Raw genomic sequence first — 19,276 nt, 5'->3', positions numbered from 1 at the left:
CCAAATTCACTGTCTCCTTTTTTTTCTACTTTACTTTCAACTTGTTTCCCTGTTTATCCCAATTTCCCAGGCTTAACAGGTCACAATTATCCCTGATTCCTGTTGCTCTGCATCTGACATGAAGTCTTCACCAGTCTTGTGGGTTCAGTCTTGGAGCAGTGTCTTTCAGCTCACTGTCACCATCCACTTTCTGTTTGACAAATATTTCCATGTAAATTCATTCTGCATTCATGCCAGCCCATTGTCTGCACAGCAAAGTACAGACTTCTTAGCCTGGACTTTACAGTCATCTAGATCTGACCATCTGACCTTTCCCGATGTTTTCCTGCTCTTCTCCATATACTTCAGCCAAACTGAAGTACTCACCAGTTATCAGACATTAATTTACTTTTTCAACTGCTCTGCTCTTTACCCTTTTTCTTTTTACCTGACTCATGATACACTTTCCTTAAACCTTTCTCATTCTTTCTTTCTTCCTATTCTTCAAAGAAGAAGAGTACCATTTGTGATTCCTCCAGTTGACTGTGATTCAGAATAGGTTGGTTTGGTTTCTACGTATGCCGTGTACTATGTAAGGAGTTAAGGCTACAACTGCAAATAAGTGAATTGCCTTCTCTTGAGTAGCTCTAAATTTAACCCTCTACATGTAGGACTATAAAGCGTATGCTAGGTAAGGGAGTGAAAAGGAATCAGGAGTAGTCGAGTGAAAAGGAATCAGGAGTAGTCAGCTTCAGTTGGTCATTCCTCCTGAGGAGCTTTCTGAGTGCATATGAGTGGCTCTTGTTGGGCCAGAGGGAAGAAGGGCATAAATAGCATGATATGTTAGAGTAAGTTAGTTTTGCTTTAGTATAGAGGTTAGGGGAGGGATGCTGGATGCTGGAGAGAGACATTGTTTGGGATGAGTTAGGAGAGTAAAGCAAGGATAGAGCACAAAAAGCCTTTTATACTCCTAAGAATTAGGTCTTTCTTCCAGGAGGAGTGCTAAGCCATTGAAGAGTTTTAAGAACAGCAGTGACATAGTGTTAAGACATAAGATTCCTCTGGCAGCTAGGTCGAGTGGAGTATTTAGGGGAGTGGAGTTGGTAACACAAGACTAGAGAGAACTTTTATAACAGATCAGGCAGGAAATAACAGAAGCCTGAAGAGTTAGGCTAAGTTTGTTGTAATTGTTTGAGTATATCCTGTCATTGGGTCTAGAATCAGCAAACTATGACCCATATCTAGTCAACCACCAATGTTTATGAATAAAGTATTTTTTAAATGCAACCATGCCTATTAATTTGGGTATTTTGAGGGCTGCATTTATGCTATAACGGCAGAGCTGAGAATCTGCAACTGAAACTACTTGACCTACAAAGCCTGAAATATTTACTGTCTACCCTTCATAGAAGAGGTTTACTGAGCCTTATTCTAGTCTTTAGATTTATATCTCATTTATCTTTGAATTTTCCACAGTACCTCAAATAGACATAAATACTAAGCATATTGTAGGTGTTGAGTAACATTTTTCAATGAGCAAATCTATGTATGTATTCTTAATTAGCCAGTATCTATAAGTCATAATTTCCCTACATAGATAGAAATGACTTTATTTTGGCCCATGTGTTTGGGTGATAGAGGAAGAGTATCTTCATGACAGAGTGGAGCCATTTATCCATGCAGGGCTGATGTTTTTCATTCTTCCTCTTTGCCATAGAAATGTCTTAATAAAAAGTAATGATGAGTTGGGTGCTGGTGGCTCATGCCTGTAATCCTAGCTACTCAGAAGGCTGAGATCTGAGGATTGCAATTCAAAGCCCGGTTAGGCAGGAAAGTCTGTGAAACTCTTTATCTCCAGTTGACCACCAAAAAAGCCAGAAGAGTTAGCTGTAGCTTCAGCGGTGGAGCACTAGCCTTGACCACAAAAGCTTAAAGATCAGTGCCTAGGCCTTGAGTTTAAGCATCAGGACCAGCACAAAGAGAGATAGAGGGGAGAGGTGACTTCAAGAAAAATTAATATTATGAAAATTATTCTGTACTATTTCTTTATCTCAAATAATAAGGGTAAGTTTAGATATAATCAGTAGTAACTATTTACTAGTTAATCTGCTTTTCAAATGCATAGTCCACTAGATTTGTCTTTGATTTAGTCATTTATCATGTACAATACATTATCTTTCAGAGTTGGAGGTAAGAAGTAGTAAAAATAATTGTCATTATTTCCCTTACTGTTTTCATGTGATTGAACTCCCCATAAGCTTCAAGGGATACATACTGATTTGTGATCAATACCTGTTATACCACACAAAACAGCCTCTAATTTTCTATAGTATCTATAGAATAGCCATGCAGGGCACCTGAAAGAAGAAAAGGATAAGAGACTAATCTCGCCCCCCAAAAAGAAATACTATTACATTTATTTCTTTTATCTACATTTTAAAAAAAATCCCAGTTGTCAAAAGGTCTCTGCACACTATTTTCCCATAAGACTTCTCCTCAGCTGAACAGAAAACACCCAGTCCTATATTTCCCGTGGCTCTAGTCAATGTTACTCATAGTGATTGATGAATAAATGTTTAAGTTGAAATTTATGACTAAAAGTCAGCTAGAACTAGGACTGGAGATGTTATATCCTTTCTTCATAGAATAAAATACATTGTGGTTATAAGTTTTAGTTTGCTTCCTTTGGAAAAGTTCTAGGCTTAAAGATTTTGTCAGGTGGACAAAATTAATATGACATTTGGTTGTTTTTATCTTGAAAAGAATTTCTACTTCATGTAGAGAAGAATCATAACCTTAAATTTCTTCTGTAATCTGTTGAAAGAAATAAATTGAGAATACGCACACACCACACACACATACACACACACCCCAGTTTATTGCTGAACCAGAATTCTTAAGTTATGTTTGCAGAACTTTAATAAAATTATTCCTTATTATTGGCAGACTTTTTGATTGATTAAGGTCATTCTACCCTTAATTTAAGAGGAATGATAAGAACTTTGAAAGGTCAAATTTAAAAGGTTATGAAATTTAAGGGTGACCACTCAATATTTGCTAGTGTTGAAATACAAGTTTATGAGTTTCTGCAGGTAAAAGCTGAAAGATGCTGCCTTCTCTGCATTGATTAGCTAGCCAACCTAAATAAAATGCAGAACATACCATAGTACTTGGCAACAAATGCAAAAAGGTTTCTGAATGAGAAAAAAAAAAACAGGATTGTTGACCTATTAAAAATAAAACTACTAATTTTGATACACTAGTAAATTGGCTAAGAAAACCCTTAGAATATTTATTTTAATGAGTGAGTACGAATAGTTTACCACTTAAGTGTTAGTTATTGACAGGTAACTTCTGAAATTTCTGGAGTACTTGAAAATAGCTTGTTCTGTAGTAAATGTTTCCTCTAGCCATCTTAATTTTTTAATTGACAGTAATTAGATAGATAGATAGGCTACAATGTGATTGTTAAATCCATGTATACTCTGGATTATGTGAATTACCCTAATTTGATCATTAGGGTAATTTGGATTACCCTATGAATTATGCCAATTACCCTAATTTGGTCATTAGGATAATTGGCATAATTCATTTCTTCAAACTTCTTCATTTTGGGAACATTTAAGATCCTTTCTACTAGCTGTTTTGAAATGTATAACTAACTGTTGTCAGCCACACCTACCCTACTGTGTTGTAGAACATTAGAAGTTATTCCTTCTGTCTAACTATACCTCTGTGCCTTATTAATCATCCTCTCATAACCAAGCATCTGATAACCATTGTTCTTTTAAATAATTAATTTAGGGTGTGTGTGTGTGTGTGTGTGTGTGTGTGTGTGTGTGTGTGTGGTTCTGGGTGCTCTCCTTGATAAGCTTCTTTTGCTCAAAGTTATCTCTCTTACCACTCAAGCCGTATCTCTACTGGCTTTCATTGTTGTTGTTGTTTTCCTCCTCCTCTCCTTCTCTTCCTCCTTCTTATTTTTAGTAGTTTATAGGAGTTGAAAGTCTCATGGACTTACCTGCTTTGGCTGGCTTTTAACCATAATCCTCAGATTTCAGCCTTCAGTGTAGCTAGGATTATAGGCATGAGCCACCAGCACCTGGCTCTAATTTAGTTTTTTAATGAGACAATGTATTACTATATACCCTTGACTGGCCTCTAACTCACAATCCTCCTATCTTAGCCTCCCAAGTGCTGATTATAGGAATGGACTCTTGTCAACTATTCTGTTCTCTTTTTTCAGGACCCACATGTGAAAATATGTAGTGTTTGTCTTCCTGTTTCTTGCCTTAATAATTAGTAAAAAAGGGGGCTTAGAATGTAGCTTAGTGGTAGAGTGCTTTCCTGTCATGCAGGAGGCCCTGGGTTTTATTCCTCAGTACCACATAAACAGAAAAAAAAAGATAAATAAAATTAATTAAAAATAAATGGTAAAAAGACAAACTTCACATTAATTGCAGTCATAAAATCTATCAAAACTTTTAATAAATGTTGAAAAGTAGACAATATTTTTTCTCATGTTGCTATTTATGTTTCTATTATTTGAAACCAGTTTTACTATAAACAAAGTATAAAATATAGTAAAAGCTTAGGGCTAGCTGGGCATAGTGGTACATGCTTATAATTCCACCACTCACGAAGTAGAGACAGGAGAATCAATTTGAGGCCAGCTTGTACAAAATAGCTAAACCCTACCTCAAGAAAAAGAACGTCCTGAGAACTGGGGATATAGTGTGCTTGAACCTACAGCTAGCGTTTGTGAAACCCTAGGTTGAATCCTCAGCATCCTTCCAAAATACCTGAGGGATATAGAGGGAGTGGACATTGAAAATGAGGCTGGTAGCTGTGTGTGTGTGTGTGTGTGTGTGTGTGTGTGTGTGTGTGTGTGTGTGTGTGTTTTGGGACTTGAATGTATAGTATTGTCTATGAGCTTCTTGGATCAAGCTAGTACTCTACCACTTGAGCCATACCTCCATATGCAGCTTTTTAGCAGTTAATTGGAGGTTAAAGTGTCATGGACTTTCCTGTCAAGGTTGGCTAGGAACCTCAGTCCTCAGACTTGAACCTCCAGAGTAGCTAGTATTACAGGCATGAGCCACTGGTACCTGGCTTCTATTTTAAAAAGATTCTGTCCAAAATCATGTCTCTACTTTGACCTAAAAATATGGACTTTGTAGTCACTTTTTAGATGTATCAAACCTTTTTTTTTTTAATTAGGTAAAACTTTTATAAAGGGGACTAGGAATGTGGCCTAGTGGTAGAGTGCTTGCCTTGCATGCATGAAGCCCTGGGTTGGATTCCTCGGTACCACATAAACAGAAAAAGCCTAAAGTAGTGCTGTGGCTCAAGTGATAGAGCACTAGCCTTGAGCACAGAGAGGTTCAGGAACAGAGCCCAGGGCCTGAGTTCAAGTCCCATGACTAACAAAAATGAGGGAGGGAGGGAGGGAGGGAGGAAGGAAGGAAGGAAATACTGTTGGGAAAATGTTCACCTACATCCTCTGTATGTAATAAAAATGTCATTTTTTAGAATGAGCATCAAAATGTAATCTTTTTTTTTTTTTTTTTTTGCCAGTCCTTGGCCTTGGACTCAGGGCCTGAGCACTGTCCCTGGCTTCTCTTTGCTCAAGGCTAGCACTCTGCCACTTGAACCACAATGCCACTTCTGGCCATTTTCTATATATGTGGTGCTGGGGAATCGAACCCAGGGCTTCATGTATACGAGTCAAGCACTCTTGCCACTAGGCCATATTCCCAGCCCCAAAATGTAATCTTAATACATGAGTTCATAGTCTTCAAATGTTCAGTACTGCTAGTAAGAATGATCATACCGATCTTTGTTTCTAAGAAAGTTTCTGGGACCTTCTCTTCATCTTTTGAAACATATTTATTTGTTTGTTTGTTTGTTTTTGTGCCAGTCCTGGAGCTTGCACTCAAGTCCTGGGCACTGTCCCTGAGTTTCTTTTGCTCAAGGCTAGCATTCTACCACTTGAGCCAGAACTCCACTTCCAGCTCTTGGAGGGTAGTTTTTTGGAGATAAAAGTCTCATGAACTTTCCTGCCCAGGCTGACTTTGAATTGGAATCCTCAGTTTTCAGTCTCTTGAGTAGAGAAGATTAGAGGCATGAGCCACCAGCACCCGCTCCTCTCTTCATCTTTAATGCACAGAGAGTTTTCCCCAGTGTGCTAGACTTGATAGGGATTTCTTTCCATTTGTCCTGATCAGCACTTATTGAACCCTCAGACTGCAGTGAAAAACCAAAATTATGAAAAATCAAAATGTGTCTTCTTTTATTGCTGTTTCTTGGTTTCATTTCTCACTGTTTCTGAGGCCATTAGGTCAGTTAAAACTGATATATGTTCTATACATTTTTATCTTTCTCTCTCACTGCTGTCATTTCTTGGGATTTGGAGCAGAAAAGGAAAGGAATAATATGGGTTCCCTTTGCCATCTTGATCCACTTTCCTGACATAGTTTTTATCCCTCAAGGCTGGCTTTTTTATTTTAATGTCTGTCTTTTTTTTTTTTTTTGTCTCAGCAGTCTGTTCCTAAAGGAACATGACTCATATTTCATAACATTGATGGAAGGTTGATATTTGCCTAATATACTTTTATTTTATACTGAGGTCGTTTTTTTGGAAGATGCCTTTAAACAACAACAACAACCAAAAAAGCTATTATGCCAGTTTAAAAATGAGATTCTTGCTTTGTGCTATTGGTAATGAGCCCAGACACTTTAACGAATGTGTTGGTATCTTAATCACTCATCAGGTCCAGGCAGCTCCAAGTGCTGATAAAGGCCTTGATGCTTCTCCAGATGTCTTTTAAGTGTTAGCTCCAGGTGCAGTAAGCAGAATATTTGGAACTGGCATGGAGATTGTAAAGTAGAATCTATGTGGAAGTTTCAGGTCCTTGGTCTCCTAATGATTCTTAAGTCTGAGTCAGATCATGTATGATTCTCTCCAAAACAATAAATGCCTGGACCCTCCACCATATCTGCTAGCTCAGAATCCTGAGGAGTTGAGGCTGGAATCTCTCTCTCTCTCTCTCTCTCTCTTTCCCTCTCTCTGTCTGTCTCTGTCTCTCTGGGCTCTAGAGGTTATTTTCATGTCCAGCTAGGGTTGTGAGCCATTTTTATCACCTGTATGTATCTTCTCCCTTTTTTTTGGGGGGGGGGGGCGTTCATGGGGCTTGAACTCAGGACCTGGGTGCAGTCCCTGAGTTCTTTCACTTAAGGCTACTACTCTACCACTTTGAGCCACAGGGCCACTGTCTGTGGTTAATTGGAGATAAGAATCTCTCAGACTTCCCTAACTGGGTTGGCTTTGAACCTCATTCTTAACATCTGAGCCTCCTGAGTAGTTAGGATTACAGGCATGAGCCACCAATACCTGGCTGTATCTTCTTGTATGAATGATTCCATGTAGGAGCTATTGGAATAACGTTCTTTGTGAACATTAAAATATCTCTTACAGACCCAGTTTTCAGATCTTTGGCTATGGAGGCCAGACTATTTTACATCCCCATCAATAGAATATAGACAACCCGTTTCCTTCCTTCCTTCCTTCCTTCCTTCCTTCCTTCCTTCCTTCCTTCCTTCCTTCCTTCCTTCCTTCCTTCCTTCCTTCCTTCGTTCCTTCCTTCCTTCCTTCCTTCCTTCCTTCCTTCCTTCCCTCCCTCCCTCCCTCCCTCCCTCCCTCCCTCCCTCCCTTCCTCCCTCCCTCCCTTCCTCCCTCCCTCTCTCTTTCCTTCCTTTCTTTTTTTCTGTGCTGGGTCTGGGCACTGTCCCTGAGCCCCTGAACTCCTTTTTCTCAAGGCTAGAATTCTACCACTTGAGCCTTAGCTCCACTTCTGCTTTTTTTGGTAGTTTAGTGTAAATAAGAGTCTCACATATTTTCCTGCCCAGGCTGGCTTTGAACTGTGATCCTCAGATCTCAGACTCCTGCCATGAACCACTGGCACCCAGCTCAGTTTCTCTATCTCTTGTCAATGCTTGTTTTCTAGGGTTTGAGGGGCTATTAACCACCTTAATGGCTATGAGGCAAAATCTCATTGTAATTTTGTTTTTTGAAACCAAGTACTCCTGTGTAGCCTAGGCTGGCCTTGAATTTAGGATCCTCTTGCCTCAGCCTTCCATGTGCTGGGATTATAAACTTGCACTACCATACTGTGCTCATTGTAGTTTTGATTTGCATTTCCCTAATGACTAGTGATATTAAGCATCTTTTTGTGTGATTTTGAACATTGTATGTCTTTTTTAGAGAAGCATCTAATTCCTTGGTTTTTCTCATTGACTCAGGAGTTCTTTATATATTATGGACATTAAATCCTTTTTAATGCATATGATTTACAAATGTTTTGAGTTTTTTAGTATTTATTTTAATCTTCAAATATTTCATGGTTAGGCTGAAAATATTTCTGAGTCTTGAAAGTCCTTCTGTTTTGTTTTCATTTCCTTCTAGGCTAGTACTAAAGTGGAAGTAGACATGGAGAAGGCAGAGAGCCTGCAGGTGACAAGAGGAGACTTCCTTGCTTCTTTGGAGAATGATATCAAACCAGTGAGTATGCATACTGAGCAACATATAAACCAAAATAATAATGACAATTATTATCATTCAGGAGAAAAATAAATTCCATTTCACCTAATATTAATATTAACACTGTCCCAATCTAAAAACCTCTGTTAGTAACTCTTGACTGCGGGTGATTAACTGGTACCTACCTAAATATTTCTTATAATAAGGAGCTCACCTTATATATAAGGCAGTCCATTCAGTGTTGAGACTTGCTTATTACTGGTAGTTTTCTCATTGGTTTAAACTATAGAAACCTAAATTCAATCTATCCTTCTTATGCTATTTATTATTTTTAAAAATTAGCTCTCTTGTCCTCTATTCTTACTTTTTCTTCCCTCCTCTAAGGCATCCAGGTATTTTTGCCCATTATGTTCAGTTCCTTTGAATACTATAGTTTCTAAGCTTTTACCATCTTAGATACCCTTTTAAAAAGTGTCAGTTTTTGCCAAGCACAGTGGCTCATTCCTGAAACCCCAGCTATTTGGGAGGTAGAGATAGGAGGATCATGGTTTGAGATCAGTTTTACCCCCCTCCCCCCCAAAAAAATAGGATCCTATCTCAAAGAACTAGTTTGGTTCACATGAGTAATGCTATTAGGGGGTAGAGCATCTCAAAGCTCATGACCCCATTAATGCAAGGCCCTGAGTTCAAACTCTAGTACAGCCAAAGAAACATTCACTTTTCTTAGTACTAAATCAGTCACAGAGCTTTAGAATATAGTATCAGATGATTAGCCCATTTTTATGTGTGTGTGTGCCAGTACTGGAGCTTGAACTCAGGGCCTTATGCTTTTGCTTGGCTTTTTTACTCAAGGCTAGAGCTATGCCCTTTGAGCCACACCTCTACTTCCAGCTTTTTGACGATTAATTGTAGATAAGGGTCTCGGGAATTTTTCTGCTTCAGCTGCCTTCAAACTGTGTTTCTCAGATCTCAGCCTTGTTAACAGCAAGGATTACAGGAGTAAGAGCCCTATTACCAGGCTCTGGAAAATTATCTTGTAGCAAAGTAATAAAGACATGAGAACTGAATACTATTTCAGAGATGACTTTCTGTAAAATGCAGGTTCTAGAGAACAGCTGAAATTAATCCATACTTCCACATCAGGTATTCAAAAATGGACTTTTTGAGGCATATAATGATCTTTTAAAAGCTGAAATTCTCAAGCTATATGGCGTTTACATGTACAATGGGCTATTTTTCCTACTAATTCATTTTCCTTCTAACTATGAAAATCTGATTCAACTCTAAGTACTAAAATTGTTGACTACTTTTGGAAGTTATAATCTTTAAGATTAGAAGTTGACTGTGAAGTGGGATGTGATTTCCTCCTCAATATGTAGTAAGCACAAATAAAAATATGGATTATTGTTTGATTTCCTTTTTCTAACCCTTCAGCCTTTCATTATAGCTTTTTTTTGGTCTCAGTTTAAGTCTTCTAGTTACATGTGTACGTACCACAGTACTATCTAACATTATATACCCTACCATAGAGTTCATGTGGATGCTACCCACAATTGTTAACATTTTGTATTTGTGTTTTTTGTGTGTGCGAACCTTGGAGTTTGAACTCAGGGTCTTGGCACTGTCCCTAAGCTTCTTTTTGCTCAAGATGAGAACTCTACCACTTGAGCCACAGGGCCACTTCCAGCTTTTTCTGAATAGTTTATTGGAGATGACGGTCTCACGGACTTTCCTGCACAGGCTGGCTTCAAACTGTGATCCTCAGATCTCAGCCTCCTGAGTAGCTAGGACTATAGGCATGAGCCTCTGGCACCTGGCTAGGATTTTCACTTTAATATGGGTAATGTTCAGTATTTCTGTTATATAGACATAATTACTGATCTTTTATACCTTCCAATATTTTTTCTAAAGGTTTCAATGTACTAGTGCAGAACATAGAAACAAAGAGAAAAATCACATTCCTAATAAAACATGTCCAGTTGTCCAGACATTTTCAGCTCAGTATGGTAGATAATAGATCAGATAGCTCATGTCTATAATCTTAGCTACTGGAACGTGAGATCAGAAGGATCAGTTCAAAATATTTATGAAACTCCATCTTAACCAATAAAAACCGAGTACAGTGGCACATACCTGTTATCCTGGCTATGCAGGAATCAAAAATAGAAAGATTGCAGTCCAAGTCAGACTCAGGAATAAACACAAGACCCTACTTGAGAAATAATGAAAATAAAAAGGGCTCTGGTATGGCTTAAGTGGTAGAGCACTCTCCTAGTTAGTACAACACCCTAAGTTCAAACCCTAGTACCTCACAAAAATAAGAAAAGAAAAAAGATGATAGTGACCATGATATAGCATAAATATGTATGTTATATTTTCGTGCAATTCCTTATAGCTCCATCTTAGTTCTCCAATGCCTATTCTTGGAATCATATCTGATTTTTATTACCAATTTTCATCCGAATCTATTGAGGGGTTTGATGATTTTGATTTTGTTTCTTGCCCAGGAATCACTAAATCCAGAAAGTCTTGTGAGAAGACTTGGTAAGGAATCAAGTACACAAAACACGAATGACAGTGGAAAGGAGGGGTTAAATAGTTTACTTTTAATACTAATACTTAAAATGCCTTAAACTATTCTTTTCCTAAATAGGCATTTGGCACAAACCAAGAGGATTATGCAAGTTACATTATGAATGGAATCATCAAATGGGGTGACCCAGTTACCCGAGTTCTGGATGATGGGGAGCTATTGGTTCAGCAGACTAAAAACAGTGACCGTACACCATTGGTGAGCGTCCTTCTTGAAGGTGAGAAAATGATGATGTAGTTTTAAAAGTTTTCTAAGTACTAGTTTTAAAAACCTATTTGGCACATAACAGAAAAGTGAATGAGTTTTAGTTCTAAATCTTATGCATGATCTGAAGATCATAGCTCAGTTTATGTACCAATATTGTCAACAAATTAAAATTTTCTTGAAGTGGAATATTACTAATGAATGATAGCAACTGGTTTTCTTGTAGGAATGCATCTAATTTTTTTTGTACTTAGTAGGCAGAATGATACTACATAGTTTGATTCAAGTCAGTATTTACTGAATACTTGGTCAGTTTAGTCATTACTGGGAATATAAAGACATTGAAGTATTCAGTCTAGTAATGAAAAGAAACTTGTAAAGAAATTCTTAACTATATTGTATATATGTAAGGGTATGTTTGAATAAAAGTCATTTTGGCTAGGAGTAGTAAGGGAAAACAAAAGATGATGTTTAATTTTGATCTTGAAGATCAGTTAGGATTTCATTAAGTTTACAGAAGAAGGACATCCCCTTCATAAGTAATTAACTTGCAGGTATGATTAGTATGCCATCCAGGAAGTTCTGTGAGGTCAGATGACAGGGGTACCTAACCCCCTTGAAAATCCGGGGGTGAAGACTCCTGAGAGAAGTATGTTAAACGAAGGCTCCAATGATTGGAAGAAGCTGGCTGGACAAAGTAATTTGGGAAGATGTAAGGGACCAGCATGTGAAAGTCCCTGGTATCCGGAAACTGATTGGCTATACATGAACCAGTTTTCAAAGCCTTGTAAGCCTAAAGATTTAGAGTACACTGAGCTGGGAATGGGGCTCAGTGGTAGAGATTTGTCTAGCATGCCTGGGACTCTGGGTTCCAACTCCAGCACCAGGGGAAAAAAAGAAGAAGATTTAGACTGTATCTTAGGGGCAAGGGGAAGCCATTTGTAGGGTTTGTATTTTCAATCATCATGACTACTTTATGAAGGAGAATGGATTCAAAGGGCAATAAAGGTAAAAGACTAATGGTTAGAAGAATTGCATTGTCCTAGTGAGCTAATTGTGGTTTGAACTAGTAGGGTGGCAATGGAAATGGATAAAAATTAACCTTAGCAATATTTAGGACATAGAATAAAAAATTTAACAAAAATTATTGGTAGTTATCGTTAAGCTAACATTCTTTGAACCTTCCTATTGCCAGTCATATGATGTCATGTAAAGATCCTTTCAGTCCCGTGGGAGTCAGTGCTCTTCTTCACCCTGTCTTGTCCATGGGGAAGATGAAGTTTAGAAGTATTGGTTGAAGTAAATATAGACAAAGGTGTCAAACATGATCCCAGGTTTCTGGTAAATGGAACTATTTGCCAGAGAAGACAAATGGAAAAGCAGATTTCAAGAAAGTTCATGAATTGACCTTTGAATAGAGTCTGAGTTTCTATAATTATAGGATAATTAAATTCAAAACACTGGATAGTCAATACTTATGTGGGTCCATCACTCAGGAGAGCAGCCTGGCTGGCAGTTGATTCATGGTTTGTCAATGTTTAGAATGCCCATGAAGCCAATAGATAAAGTCACTTATGGAAAGGTTGTGTGTGGACTGAGATGAAAAGTGAGGTTGTAAATAATTAAAGACTAAAGAGAACAAGGGAGAATTGACAAAGGAAACTGAGTAAAATTAACCAAAGAAGAGAAAGACAGGAAGCAAGAGGAGCAGAAAGAATATGCTGTCACAGAAGCCAAGAATGGCATTTGAAGAAAGAGGGGAGTTTACAATTGTATCTAATGCTCCTAAAAGGCCAGGAGAGAAAAGTATTTTTGGGGAATTGGTGTCACAGATCATGGGTTTGGTAAAGATGCGTGGAAGGTGAGCATTCAGGCAGTCAGTAGAGATCATTATTTAGGGAACTTGCATTTTTGAAGATAGAAAAGGTTAGTATGAGTTATTAGGAATGGTCACTAATGTCAGGTCCTAAGGCTTTAAGGAAGAACTGGGATGTTTATGGTTAGAAGAAGACACATCCTCCTATACATAGGTGGGAAGTGGACGTTTGTCTTAAAGCAGGTAACTTTCTAGATTTTGTTGCCTTTATGAAAAGGACCTAGTGAATCTTTTGAGCTCTAACTTTTTTATGACAGATTTGCTTCTAAGACGGCAGTTTTGCTCTACCCCTGTCTATATCACCTAGCAAGACTGTATTTTTTGTTGTTGTTGTTGTTTCTGTTTTGTCTGTCTTGGGGCTTGAACTCTGGGCCTGGCCGCTGTCCTTGAGCTCTTCAGCTCAACACTAGTGCTCTACAACTTGAGCCATAGCACCACTAAGACTGTATTTTTTGATAACCAAATGATCTAATAGAACTAATAACACAAGTACTGTTATGTATTTGAATATATTCTCTTGTTTTTAAGGAGCAGAATCCTTGTACTTTATATATTTAGCCAGAAGTTTGAAAGATTAAGGCTGTGCGAGAAAGTAGGAAGGCATGTATTTCACCATACTTTTGAGAAATGCTAATCACTTCATTTAGTTGCTAATAAATAAAAGGAAACATGTCTACTGTGAAACTGTCAGGAAATGTTAATGAGCAACTAGTTGAGACCTCAGTACCTTGGATAAAGGTTGAAACTTGTTGGACTCTCCTGTGCTTGGGTTGGCTTTTTTTCCGCTGACTTGCTGATGTCTTCCTGCAGGCCCTCCTCATAGTGGGAAGACTGCTCTAGCTGCAAAGATTGCAGAGGAATCCAACTTCCCCTTCATCAAGATCTGCTCTCCTGATAAGATGATTGGCTTTTCTGAGACTGCCAAGTGCCAGGCCATGAAGAAGGTATCAAGATTTTTATTCTCATTTTAATTTTCTGTCTCTTTGATGCACATGATACGTGTGTATGAACACATGCATGTACAAATAGAATTACCTTTCTGTATAAAACCTGTAGCAACTCTTTATTTTTTGGAGCTAAATTATCTGCAGCATTTGGGAGACAGTAATGATTTAATTTTTTATTGTGTAATACATTTTTTTTTTTTGGTTTGGCCAGTCCTGGGCCTTGGACTCAGGGCCTGAGCACTGTCCCTGGCTTCCTTTTTGCTCAAGGCGAGCACTCTGCCACTTGAGCCACAGCGCCACTTCTGGTCGTTTTCTGTATATGTGGTGCTGGGGAATTGAACCCAGGGCCTCATGTATACGAGGCAAGCTCTCTCGCCACTAGGCCATATCCCCAGCCCCGTGTAATACATTTTTAAAAAAAATATGATTTTAGCCAGGTGCCAATGACTCAGGCCTGTAATCCTATCTACTCAGGAGGCTGAGATCTGAGAATCATGGTTCGAAGCCAGTCCAGGCAGAAAAGTCCCTGTGAGATTCTTATCTCCAATTAACCACTCAAAACCCTTAAGTGGCACTGTGGCTCAAGTGGTAGAGCACTACTAGCCTTGAGCACAAAGGGGCTCAGGGAAAGCTCCCAAGCCCTGAATTCAAGCCCCACAAACGACCAAAAAAAAAAAGATATAGATACATACATATATATGTATGTGTATATTATATATATATGTTTTATTGTTATGAAGGTGTTGTACAGAGGGGGGTTTACCATTTCATAAATCAAATAATGAGTACATTTCTCTTTGGGCAGTATCACACCTTCCTTCACTTCCCCCCAGTTTCTCCTTCCAGTCCCTGCCCACACGTTGCATAGTTCATTTTGTGCATTTCATTTTGTGTGTATGTGCTGGTCCTAGGGCTTAAACCTAGGGCTTGGGCTCTTGTCCCTGAGCTTTTCTTGCTCAAGACTTGTGCTCTACCACTTCAGCCATAGCTCTGCTTCTTTTTTTTTTTTTTTTTTGCCTTCCTGAGCTTGAACTCAGGGCCTGAGCACTGTCCTTGGCTTCCTTTTACTCAAGGCACTCTACCACTTGAGCCACAGCATCACTTCCAACTTTTTCTGTTTATTGGGCATCACTTCCAACTTTTTCTGTTTATTGGGCATCACTTCCAACTTTTTCTGTTTATTGGTGCTGAGGAATTGAACCCAGGGTGTCATTCATGCTAGGCAAGCACTCTACAGCTAAGCCACATTCCCAGCCCCACAGCTCTACTTCTGTCTTTTTGGGTTTTTCTGGTAGTTTGGTGGAGATAAGCGTCTCAGACTTTTCTACCTGGACTGGCTTTGAGCCATGATCCTCAGCTCTTACCCTCCTGAGTAGCTAGGATTGTAGGCATGAGTCACCAGTGCCCTGCTTACAGTGCATCTTTATTGAGAGGGTCTTTACCTGCCAAATTATGCTTTCTTTAATACATTTCTTTTAAAAAATATTGTCAAATAATTGTACAAAAGGGTTTCAATGCTACCCATCTCCTCCAGTTTTCTTCTGATTGTATTTGCCCTATTTCTGTTTCCATTTGTCTTCCCTCTCCCTGGCTAGTACATTTCTTGAGTTAAAAGAAGGATCATAGTTAAGAATGTTCCAGGAAAGTAGAACAAATTCATCTAGGATTTTTTTTATAAGTTCTTTTATTAATGTACAGAGTCAAACTGTTCAAGTTCAACTAATGACTATGTAGTTTGGGATGATATTTCCAAGAATCCTACAAAAGGATGCTTATATTTTAGGTACTAATCAGAGTCAGATGACAACTTAATGCAACCCTTATTCTTCCTCTTTTCCTTGAGTGCCATTTGTCACCTTTTAAAGTAACCACTCAGTAAAGCGAACAAAATAGAATCAAGATCATCTGCTCTATCCCTTACCTTTATTTAAGGAGAGCATCTAGAAGTAGGTGGCTTCTCTTAAAGAAATAAGAACCAGGGAATATGGCCTAGTGATAAAGTGCTCGCCTCATATACATGAAGCCCTGCGTTTGATTCCTCAGCACCACGTAGATAGAAAAAGCCAGAAGTGGCACTGTGGCTCAAGTGGTAGAGTACTAGCCTTGAACAAAAAGAAGCCAGGGACAGTGTTCAGGCCCTGAGTTCAAGCCCCAGGACTGGCAAAAAATAAAAATAAAAACAAGAAATAAGAACCAATGATGAAATGCTTAATGGCTGGTTTTCTCACTTGGTAGCCAGTGTTGCTGCTGATACTCTCTAATTTTGTATACTCCCAGGGAGTTGAGGAAATTATTTTTATATCCAGGTGAAGTAGTTCTTTTACTTAAATCTTTCTTTTTTTGTTCATCTTTTATACATATGAAGTGATTATATGTCAAAGAGATATAAGAAAATCAGCATCAAGGAAGAAATCTCCAGAACTGAAGTTCTGTCTTATAAAAACCACTCAGAATGTTCTTTGACCTTACTTCTAGGCCCTTACTCTATAGAGTTGTAGGTAGAATTACTCTAGTTTTTCTTTGGAAAAGGGACTGAACTGGAAAAATATATTTAAAAAGAAGCATCAGCTCCAAAAATATAAGTTTGAGAAAGATTAAAACTCTGTATAAGAATTTTTGAAATTGAATTTAGAATATCATAGCTTACTCTGCTTCTAAGGTAAAGCCAGTAATACTTATCCTTTGCACAAATGTCTGGATAGAATAACTGCTAGAGTAGATAGAGGGTGTTTTTCTGGTTGTTTGTGCAATGCTGGGGAATCAAACCCTGGTGCTGGGACATTTGAAGCAAGGGCTCCCCTACAGTTCTTCACAGCCTTCTTTTTCTGATTTTTGTTTTCCCTGATACCATGTCTGGTGGAAATTTAAATAATAGCTCTTAGAACCTGTGGCCATTGGACTTCCCCATTAATTGAGAAGCTAATTCTGTTTGCATTTTTCTCCTGTACTTGTTTCAAACCAGTAGACTTCTGTGCAGATGGTAAGGTACTTCACTGCTTTTTGCCAGCTGCCAGCTTTGACTTCAGATGTACTCTGACATGTGGGTGGATGGTCCTAGCTTTTCTATAAAGTTTTTAAAAAGTACTTTAGGCTTCTGCAGATCAAAGCTACTTTGTGAGTGTGAGATATTATCATTTTTATTATTTTAATCTCTTGCAAATTGACTTGAGGGGGGAAGGTAATATATGCTGATTTTAGAGGATTAAATGGTTAAATTAATGGCTTAATAACTTATGATTTAATCTTTAAATTGGTGAGGCCTTTCAAGGTAGAGTTTTAGATGAGTGGAAGGCTAAGGAATATAAAAATGAGTGTCTATACAAGCTTATTCAAAATCATTTCAATCCATGATTCACTGTCTGGATCATTTATGCAATCTCTTAAAAATTACAAAAATTATTTATACTTCAGCAGTACAGGTAGTTCATATCACACTTTTTTATTTTCCTTTGGAGGAAGGATTATTTCCTGTAAGTAAAGTTCAGAACAGAGAAAAAGAGTGGAGCATAGATGTCTTAGAAATATATTAGAAATATTACAAACAAAATCTTTTGCTGCAAATAGTTTTTACATTGTTACCTAATGATAGGTTGACAAAAGCCTGAGGGCTCAAACCAGTCTAAAGATGCAGTCTTCTAGGTTGTTTTTTTAAAATGAAATATAAATGCTGTTCTTGTTCTACCTCCCACCAGTGTTCTCATTTCTACTTTCTTGTATGAAGACCAGAAGATGTTTGAACTTTTTTTTCAAAGCTCAAATAAATTATAATGATTTATTATTTTGAAGAAGTATTTCTTTCCTTCTAAGTGCCCCCAATGTACTTTTCCCTGTTAGAAAAATAATTCAAAAAAGATGGAAAAGAACATAGATGAAAGTAAAAATAAATCTGTATTTGTATTTGTCCTTCTGTTCTATTTTCTACCACTTGAGCCACAGCTCCATTTCTGGCTTCTTTGATAGTTTAGTGGATATAAGAGTCTCACAAACTTTCTTGCCTGAGCTGGCTTTGAACCATAACCCTAAAATCTCAACCTCCTAAGTAGCTAGGATTAATATTCTATATCCTAATATTCTAACAAATGAGGGAAATCACTGCCCCCATTTTCTTATCAGCTTTTTCTTAGATTAGCATCATATGCTTGAGTAGTTGGGTATAGGAATCAAATAGATCTGAATTTTAATTCCATCTCCATTGTAGGTACTGGCTATAAAATGAGGTAATAGAGCTGCATGTAGTGGTACAGACCTATAATTCTAGCTCTCAGAAGGCTGAGGTGAGAGGGTCACAAGTTCCAGGCCAACCTGGACAAAATAGCAAGTTCCTGTCTACAAAGTAAAATGAGGGCTGGGGTGTGGCTCAAGTAGTAGAGCCCTTCCTACCAAATGCAAGGCTGAGTTTAAGCCCCAGTACAACACACACACTAATAATCATAGCTGCTTCATAGGGCTATTATGAGAATTGAATGAGATGGCTAATTTATGTAAAGAAACATGGAATGCCTGGATATAATACGTACTTTCATGAAGTGTGGTAGCTCTGTTACTTATTGTATGTACTTATTGGGTGTACATTGGATTTTCTAAGCCATTAAGTCCCTACTACCTTTCTGCTTATTTCTTTAGTATAAACTCTCAAAATTAGGATTGCTAGGTAATAATATTTTACGTATTTTTATATATCTCGCTATTAAAACTCTTATAATTATGCTAATGGTTTATAAAGCCCACTTCAATTTTATACCTGTTACTCTATCATTTGAGAATATGAGTTTTTTGGCATTCTCATTCCAGCTTGATGTTATTAAAATGCTTTTTGCCAATTGTTAGACAAAAAGATGGCATTTAATTATTTCTTTAGCTAAAGTTTAATGACTAAGTGTTCAATTTTTGTTTTGTTTTGTTTTGTTTGCTAGTCCTGGGGCTTGAACTCAGGGCCTGAGCACTGTCCCTGGCTTCTTTTTGCTCAAGGCTAGCACTCTACCACTTGAGCCACAGCGCCACTTCTGGCTTTTTCTATATATGTGGTGCTGAGGAGTGGAACCCAGGGCTTCTTGTATGCAAGGCAAGCACTCCCACTAGGCCATATTCCCAGCCCAACTAAGTGTTCAGTTTTAAAGAAGTTTTTCAATGGGCTTGAGATT

General features: G+C 38.0%; 1 protein-coding gene across 1 annotated transcript in view; it reads left to right on the top strand.

The window, feature by feature from the left end:
* Positions 1-19,276, top strand: part of Nsf (N-ethylmaleimide sensitive factor, vesicle fusing ATPase) — a 133,480-nt gene that overhangs the window by 75,137 nt on the left and 39,067 nt on the right. Inside the window, exons 13-15 of the mRNA XM_048367274.1 lie at positions 8,441-8,536; positions 11,169-11,325; positions 13,999-14,132. Coding sequence (XP_048223231.1) covers positions 8,441-8,536; positions 11,169-11,325; positions 13,999-14,132 — 387 coding nt within the window. The remainder of the gene's footprint in view (positions 1-8,440; positions 8,537-11,168; positions 11,326-13,998; positions 14,133-19,276) is intronic.

Source organism: Perognathus longimembris, chromosome 17 (assembly GCF_023159225.1).
Source record: "Perognathus longimembris pacificus isolate PPM17 chromosome 17, ASM2315922v1, whole genome shotgun sequence".
Taxonomy (NCBI): Eukaryota; Metazoa; Chordata; class Mammalia; order Rodentia; family Heteromyidae; genus Perognathus; species Perognathus longimembris.
This window is presented reverse-complemented; position numbering and strand designations above follow the sequence as displayed.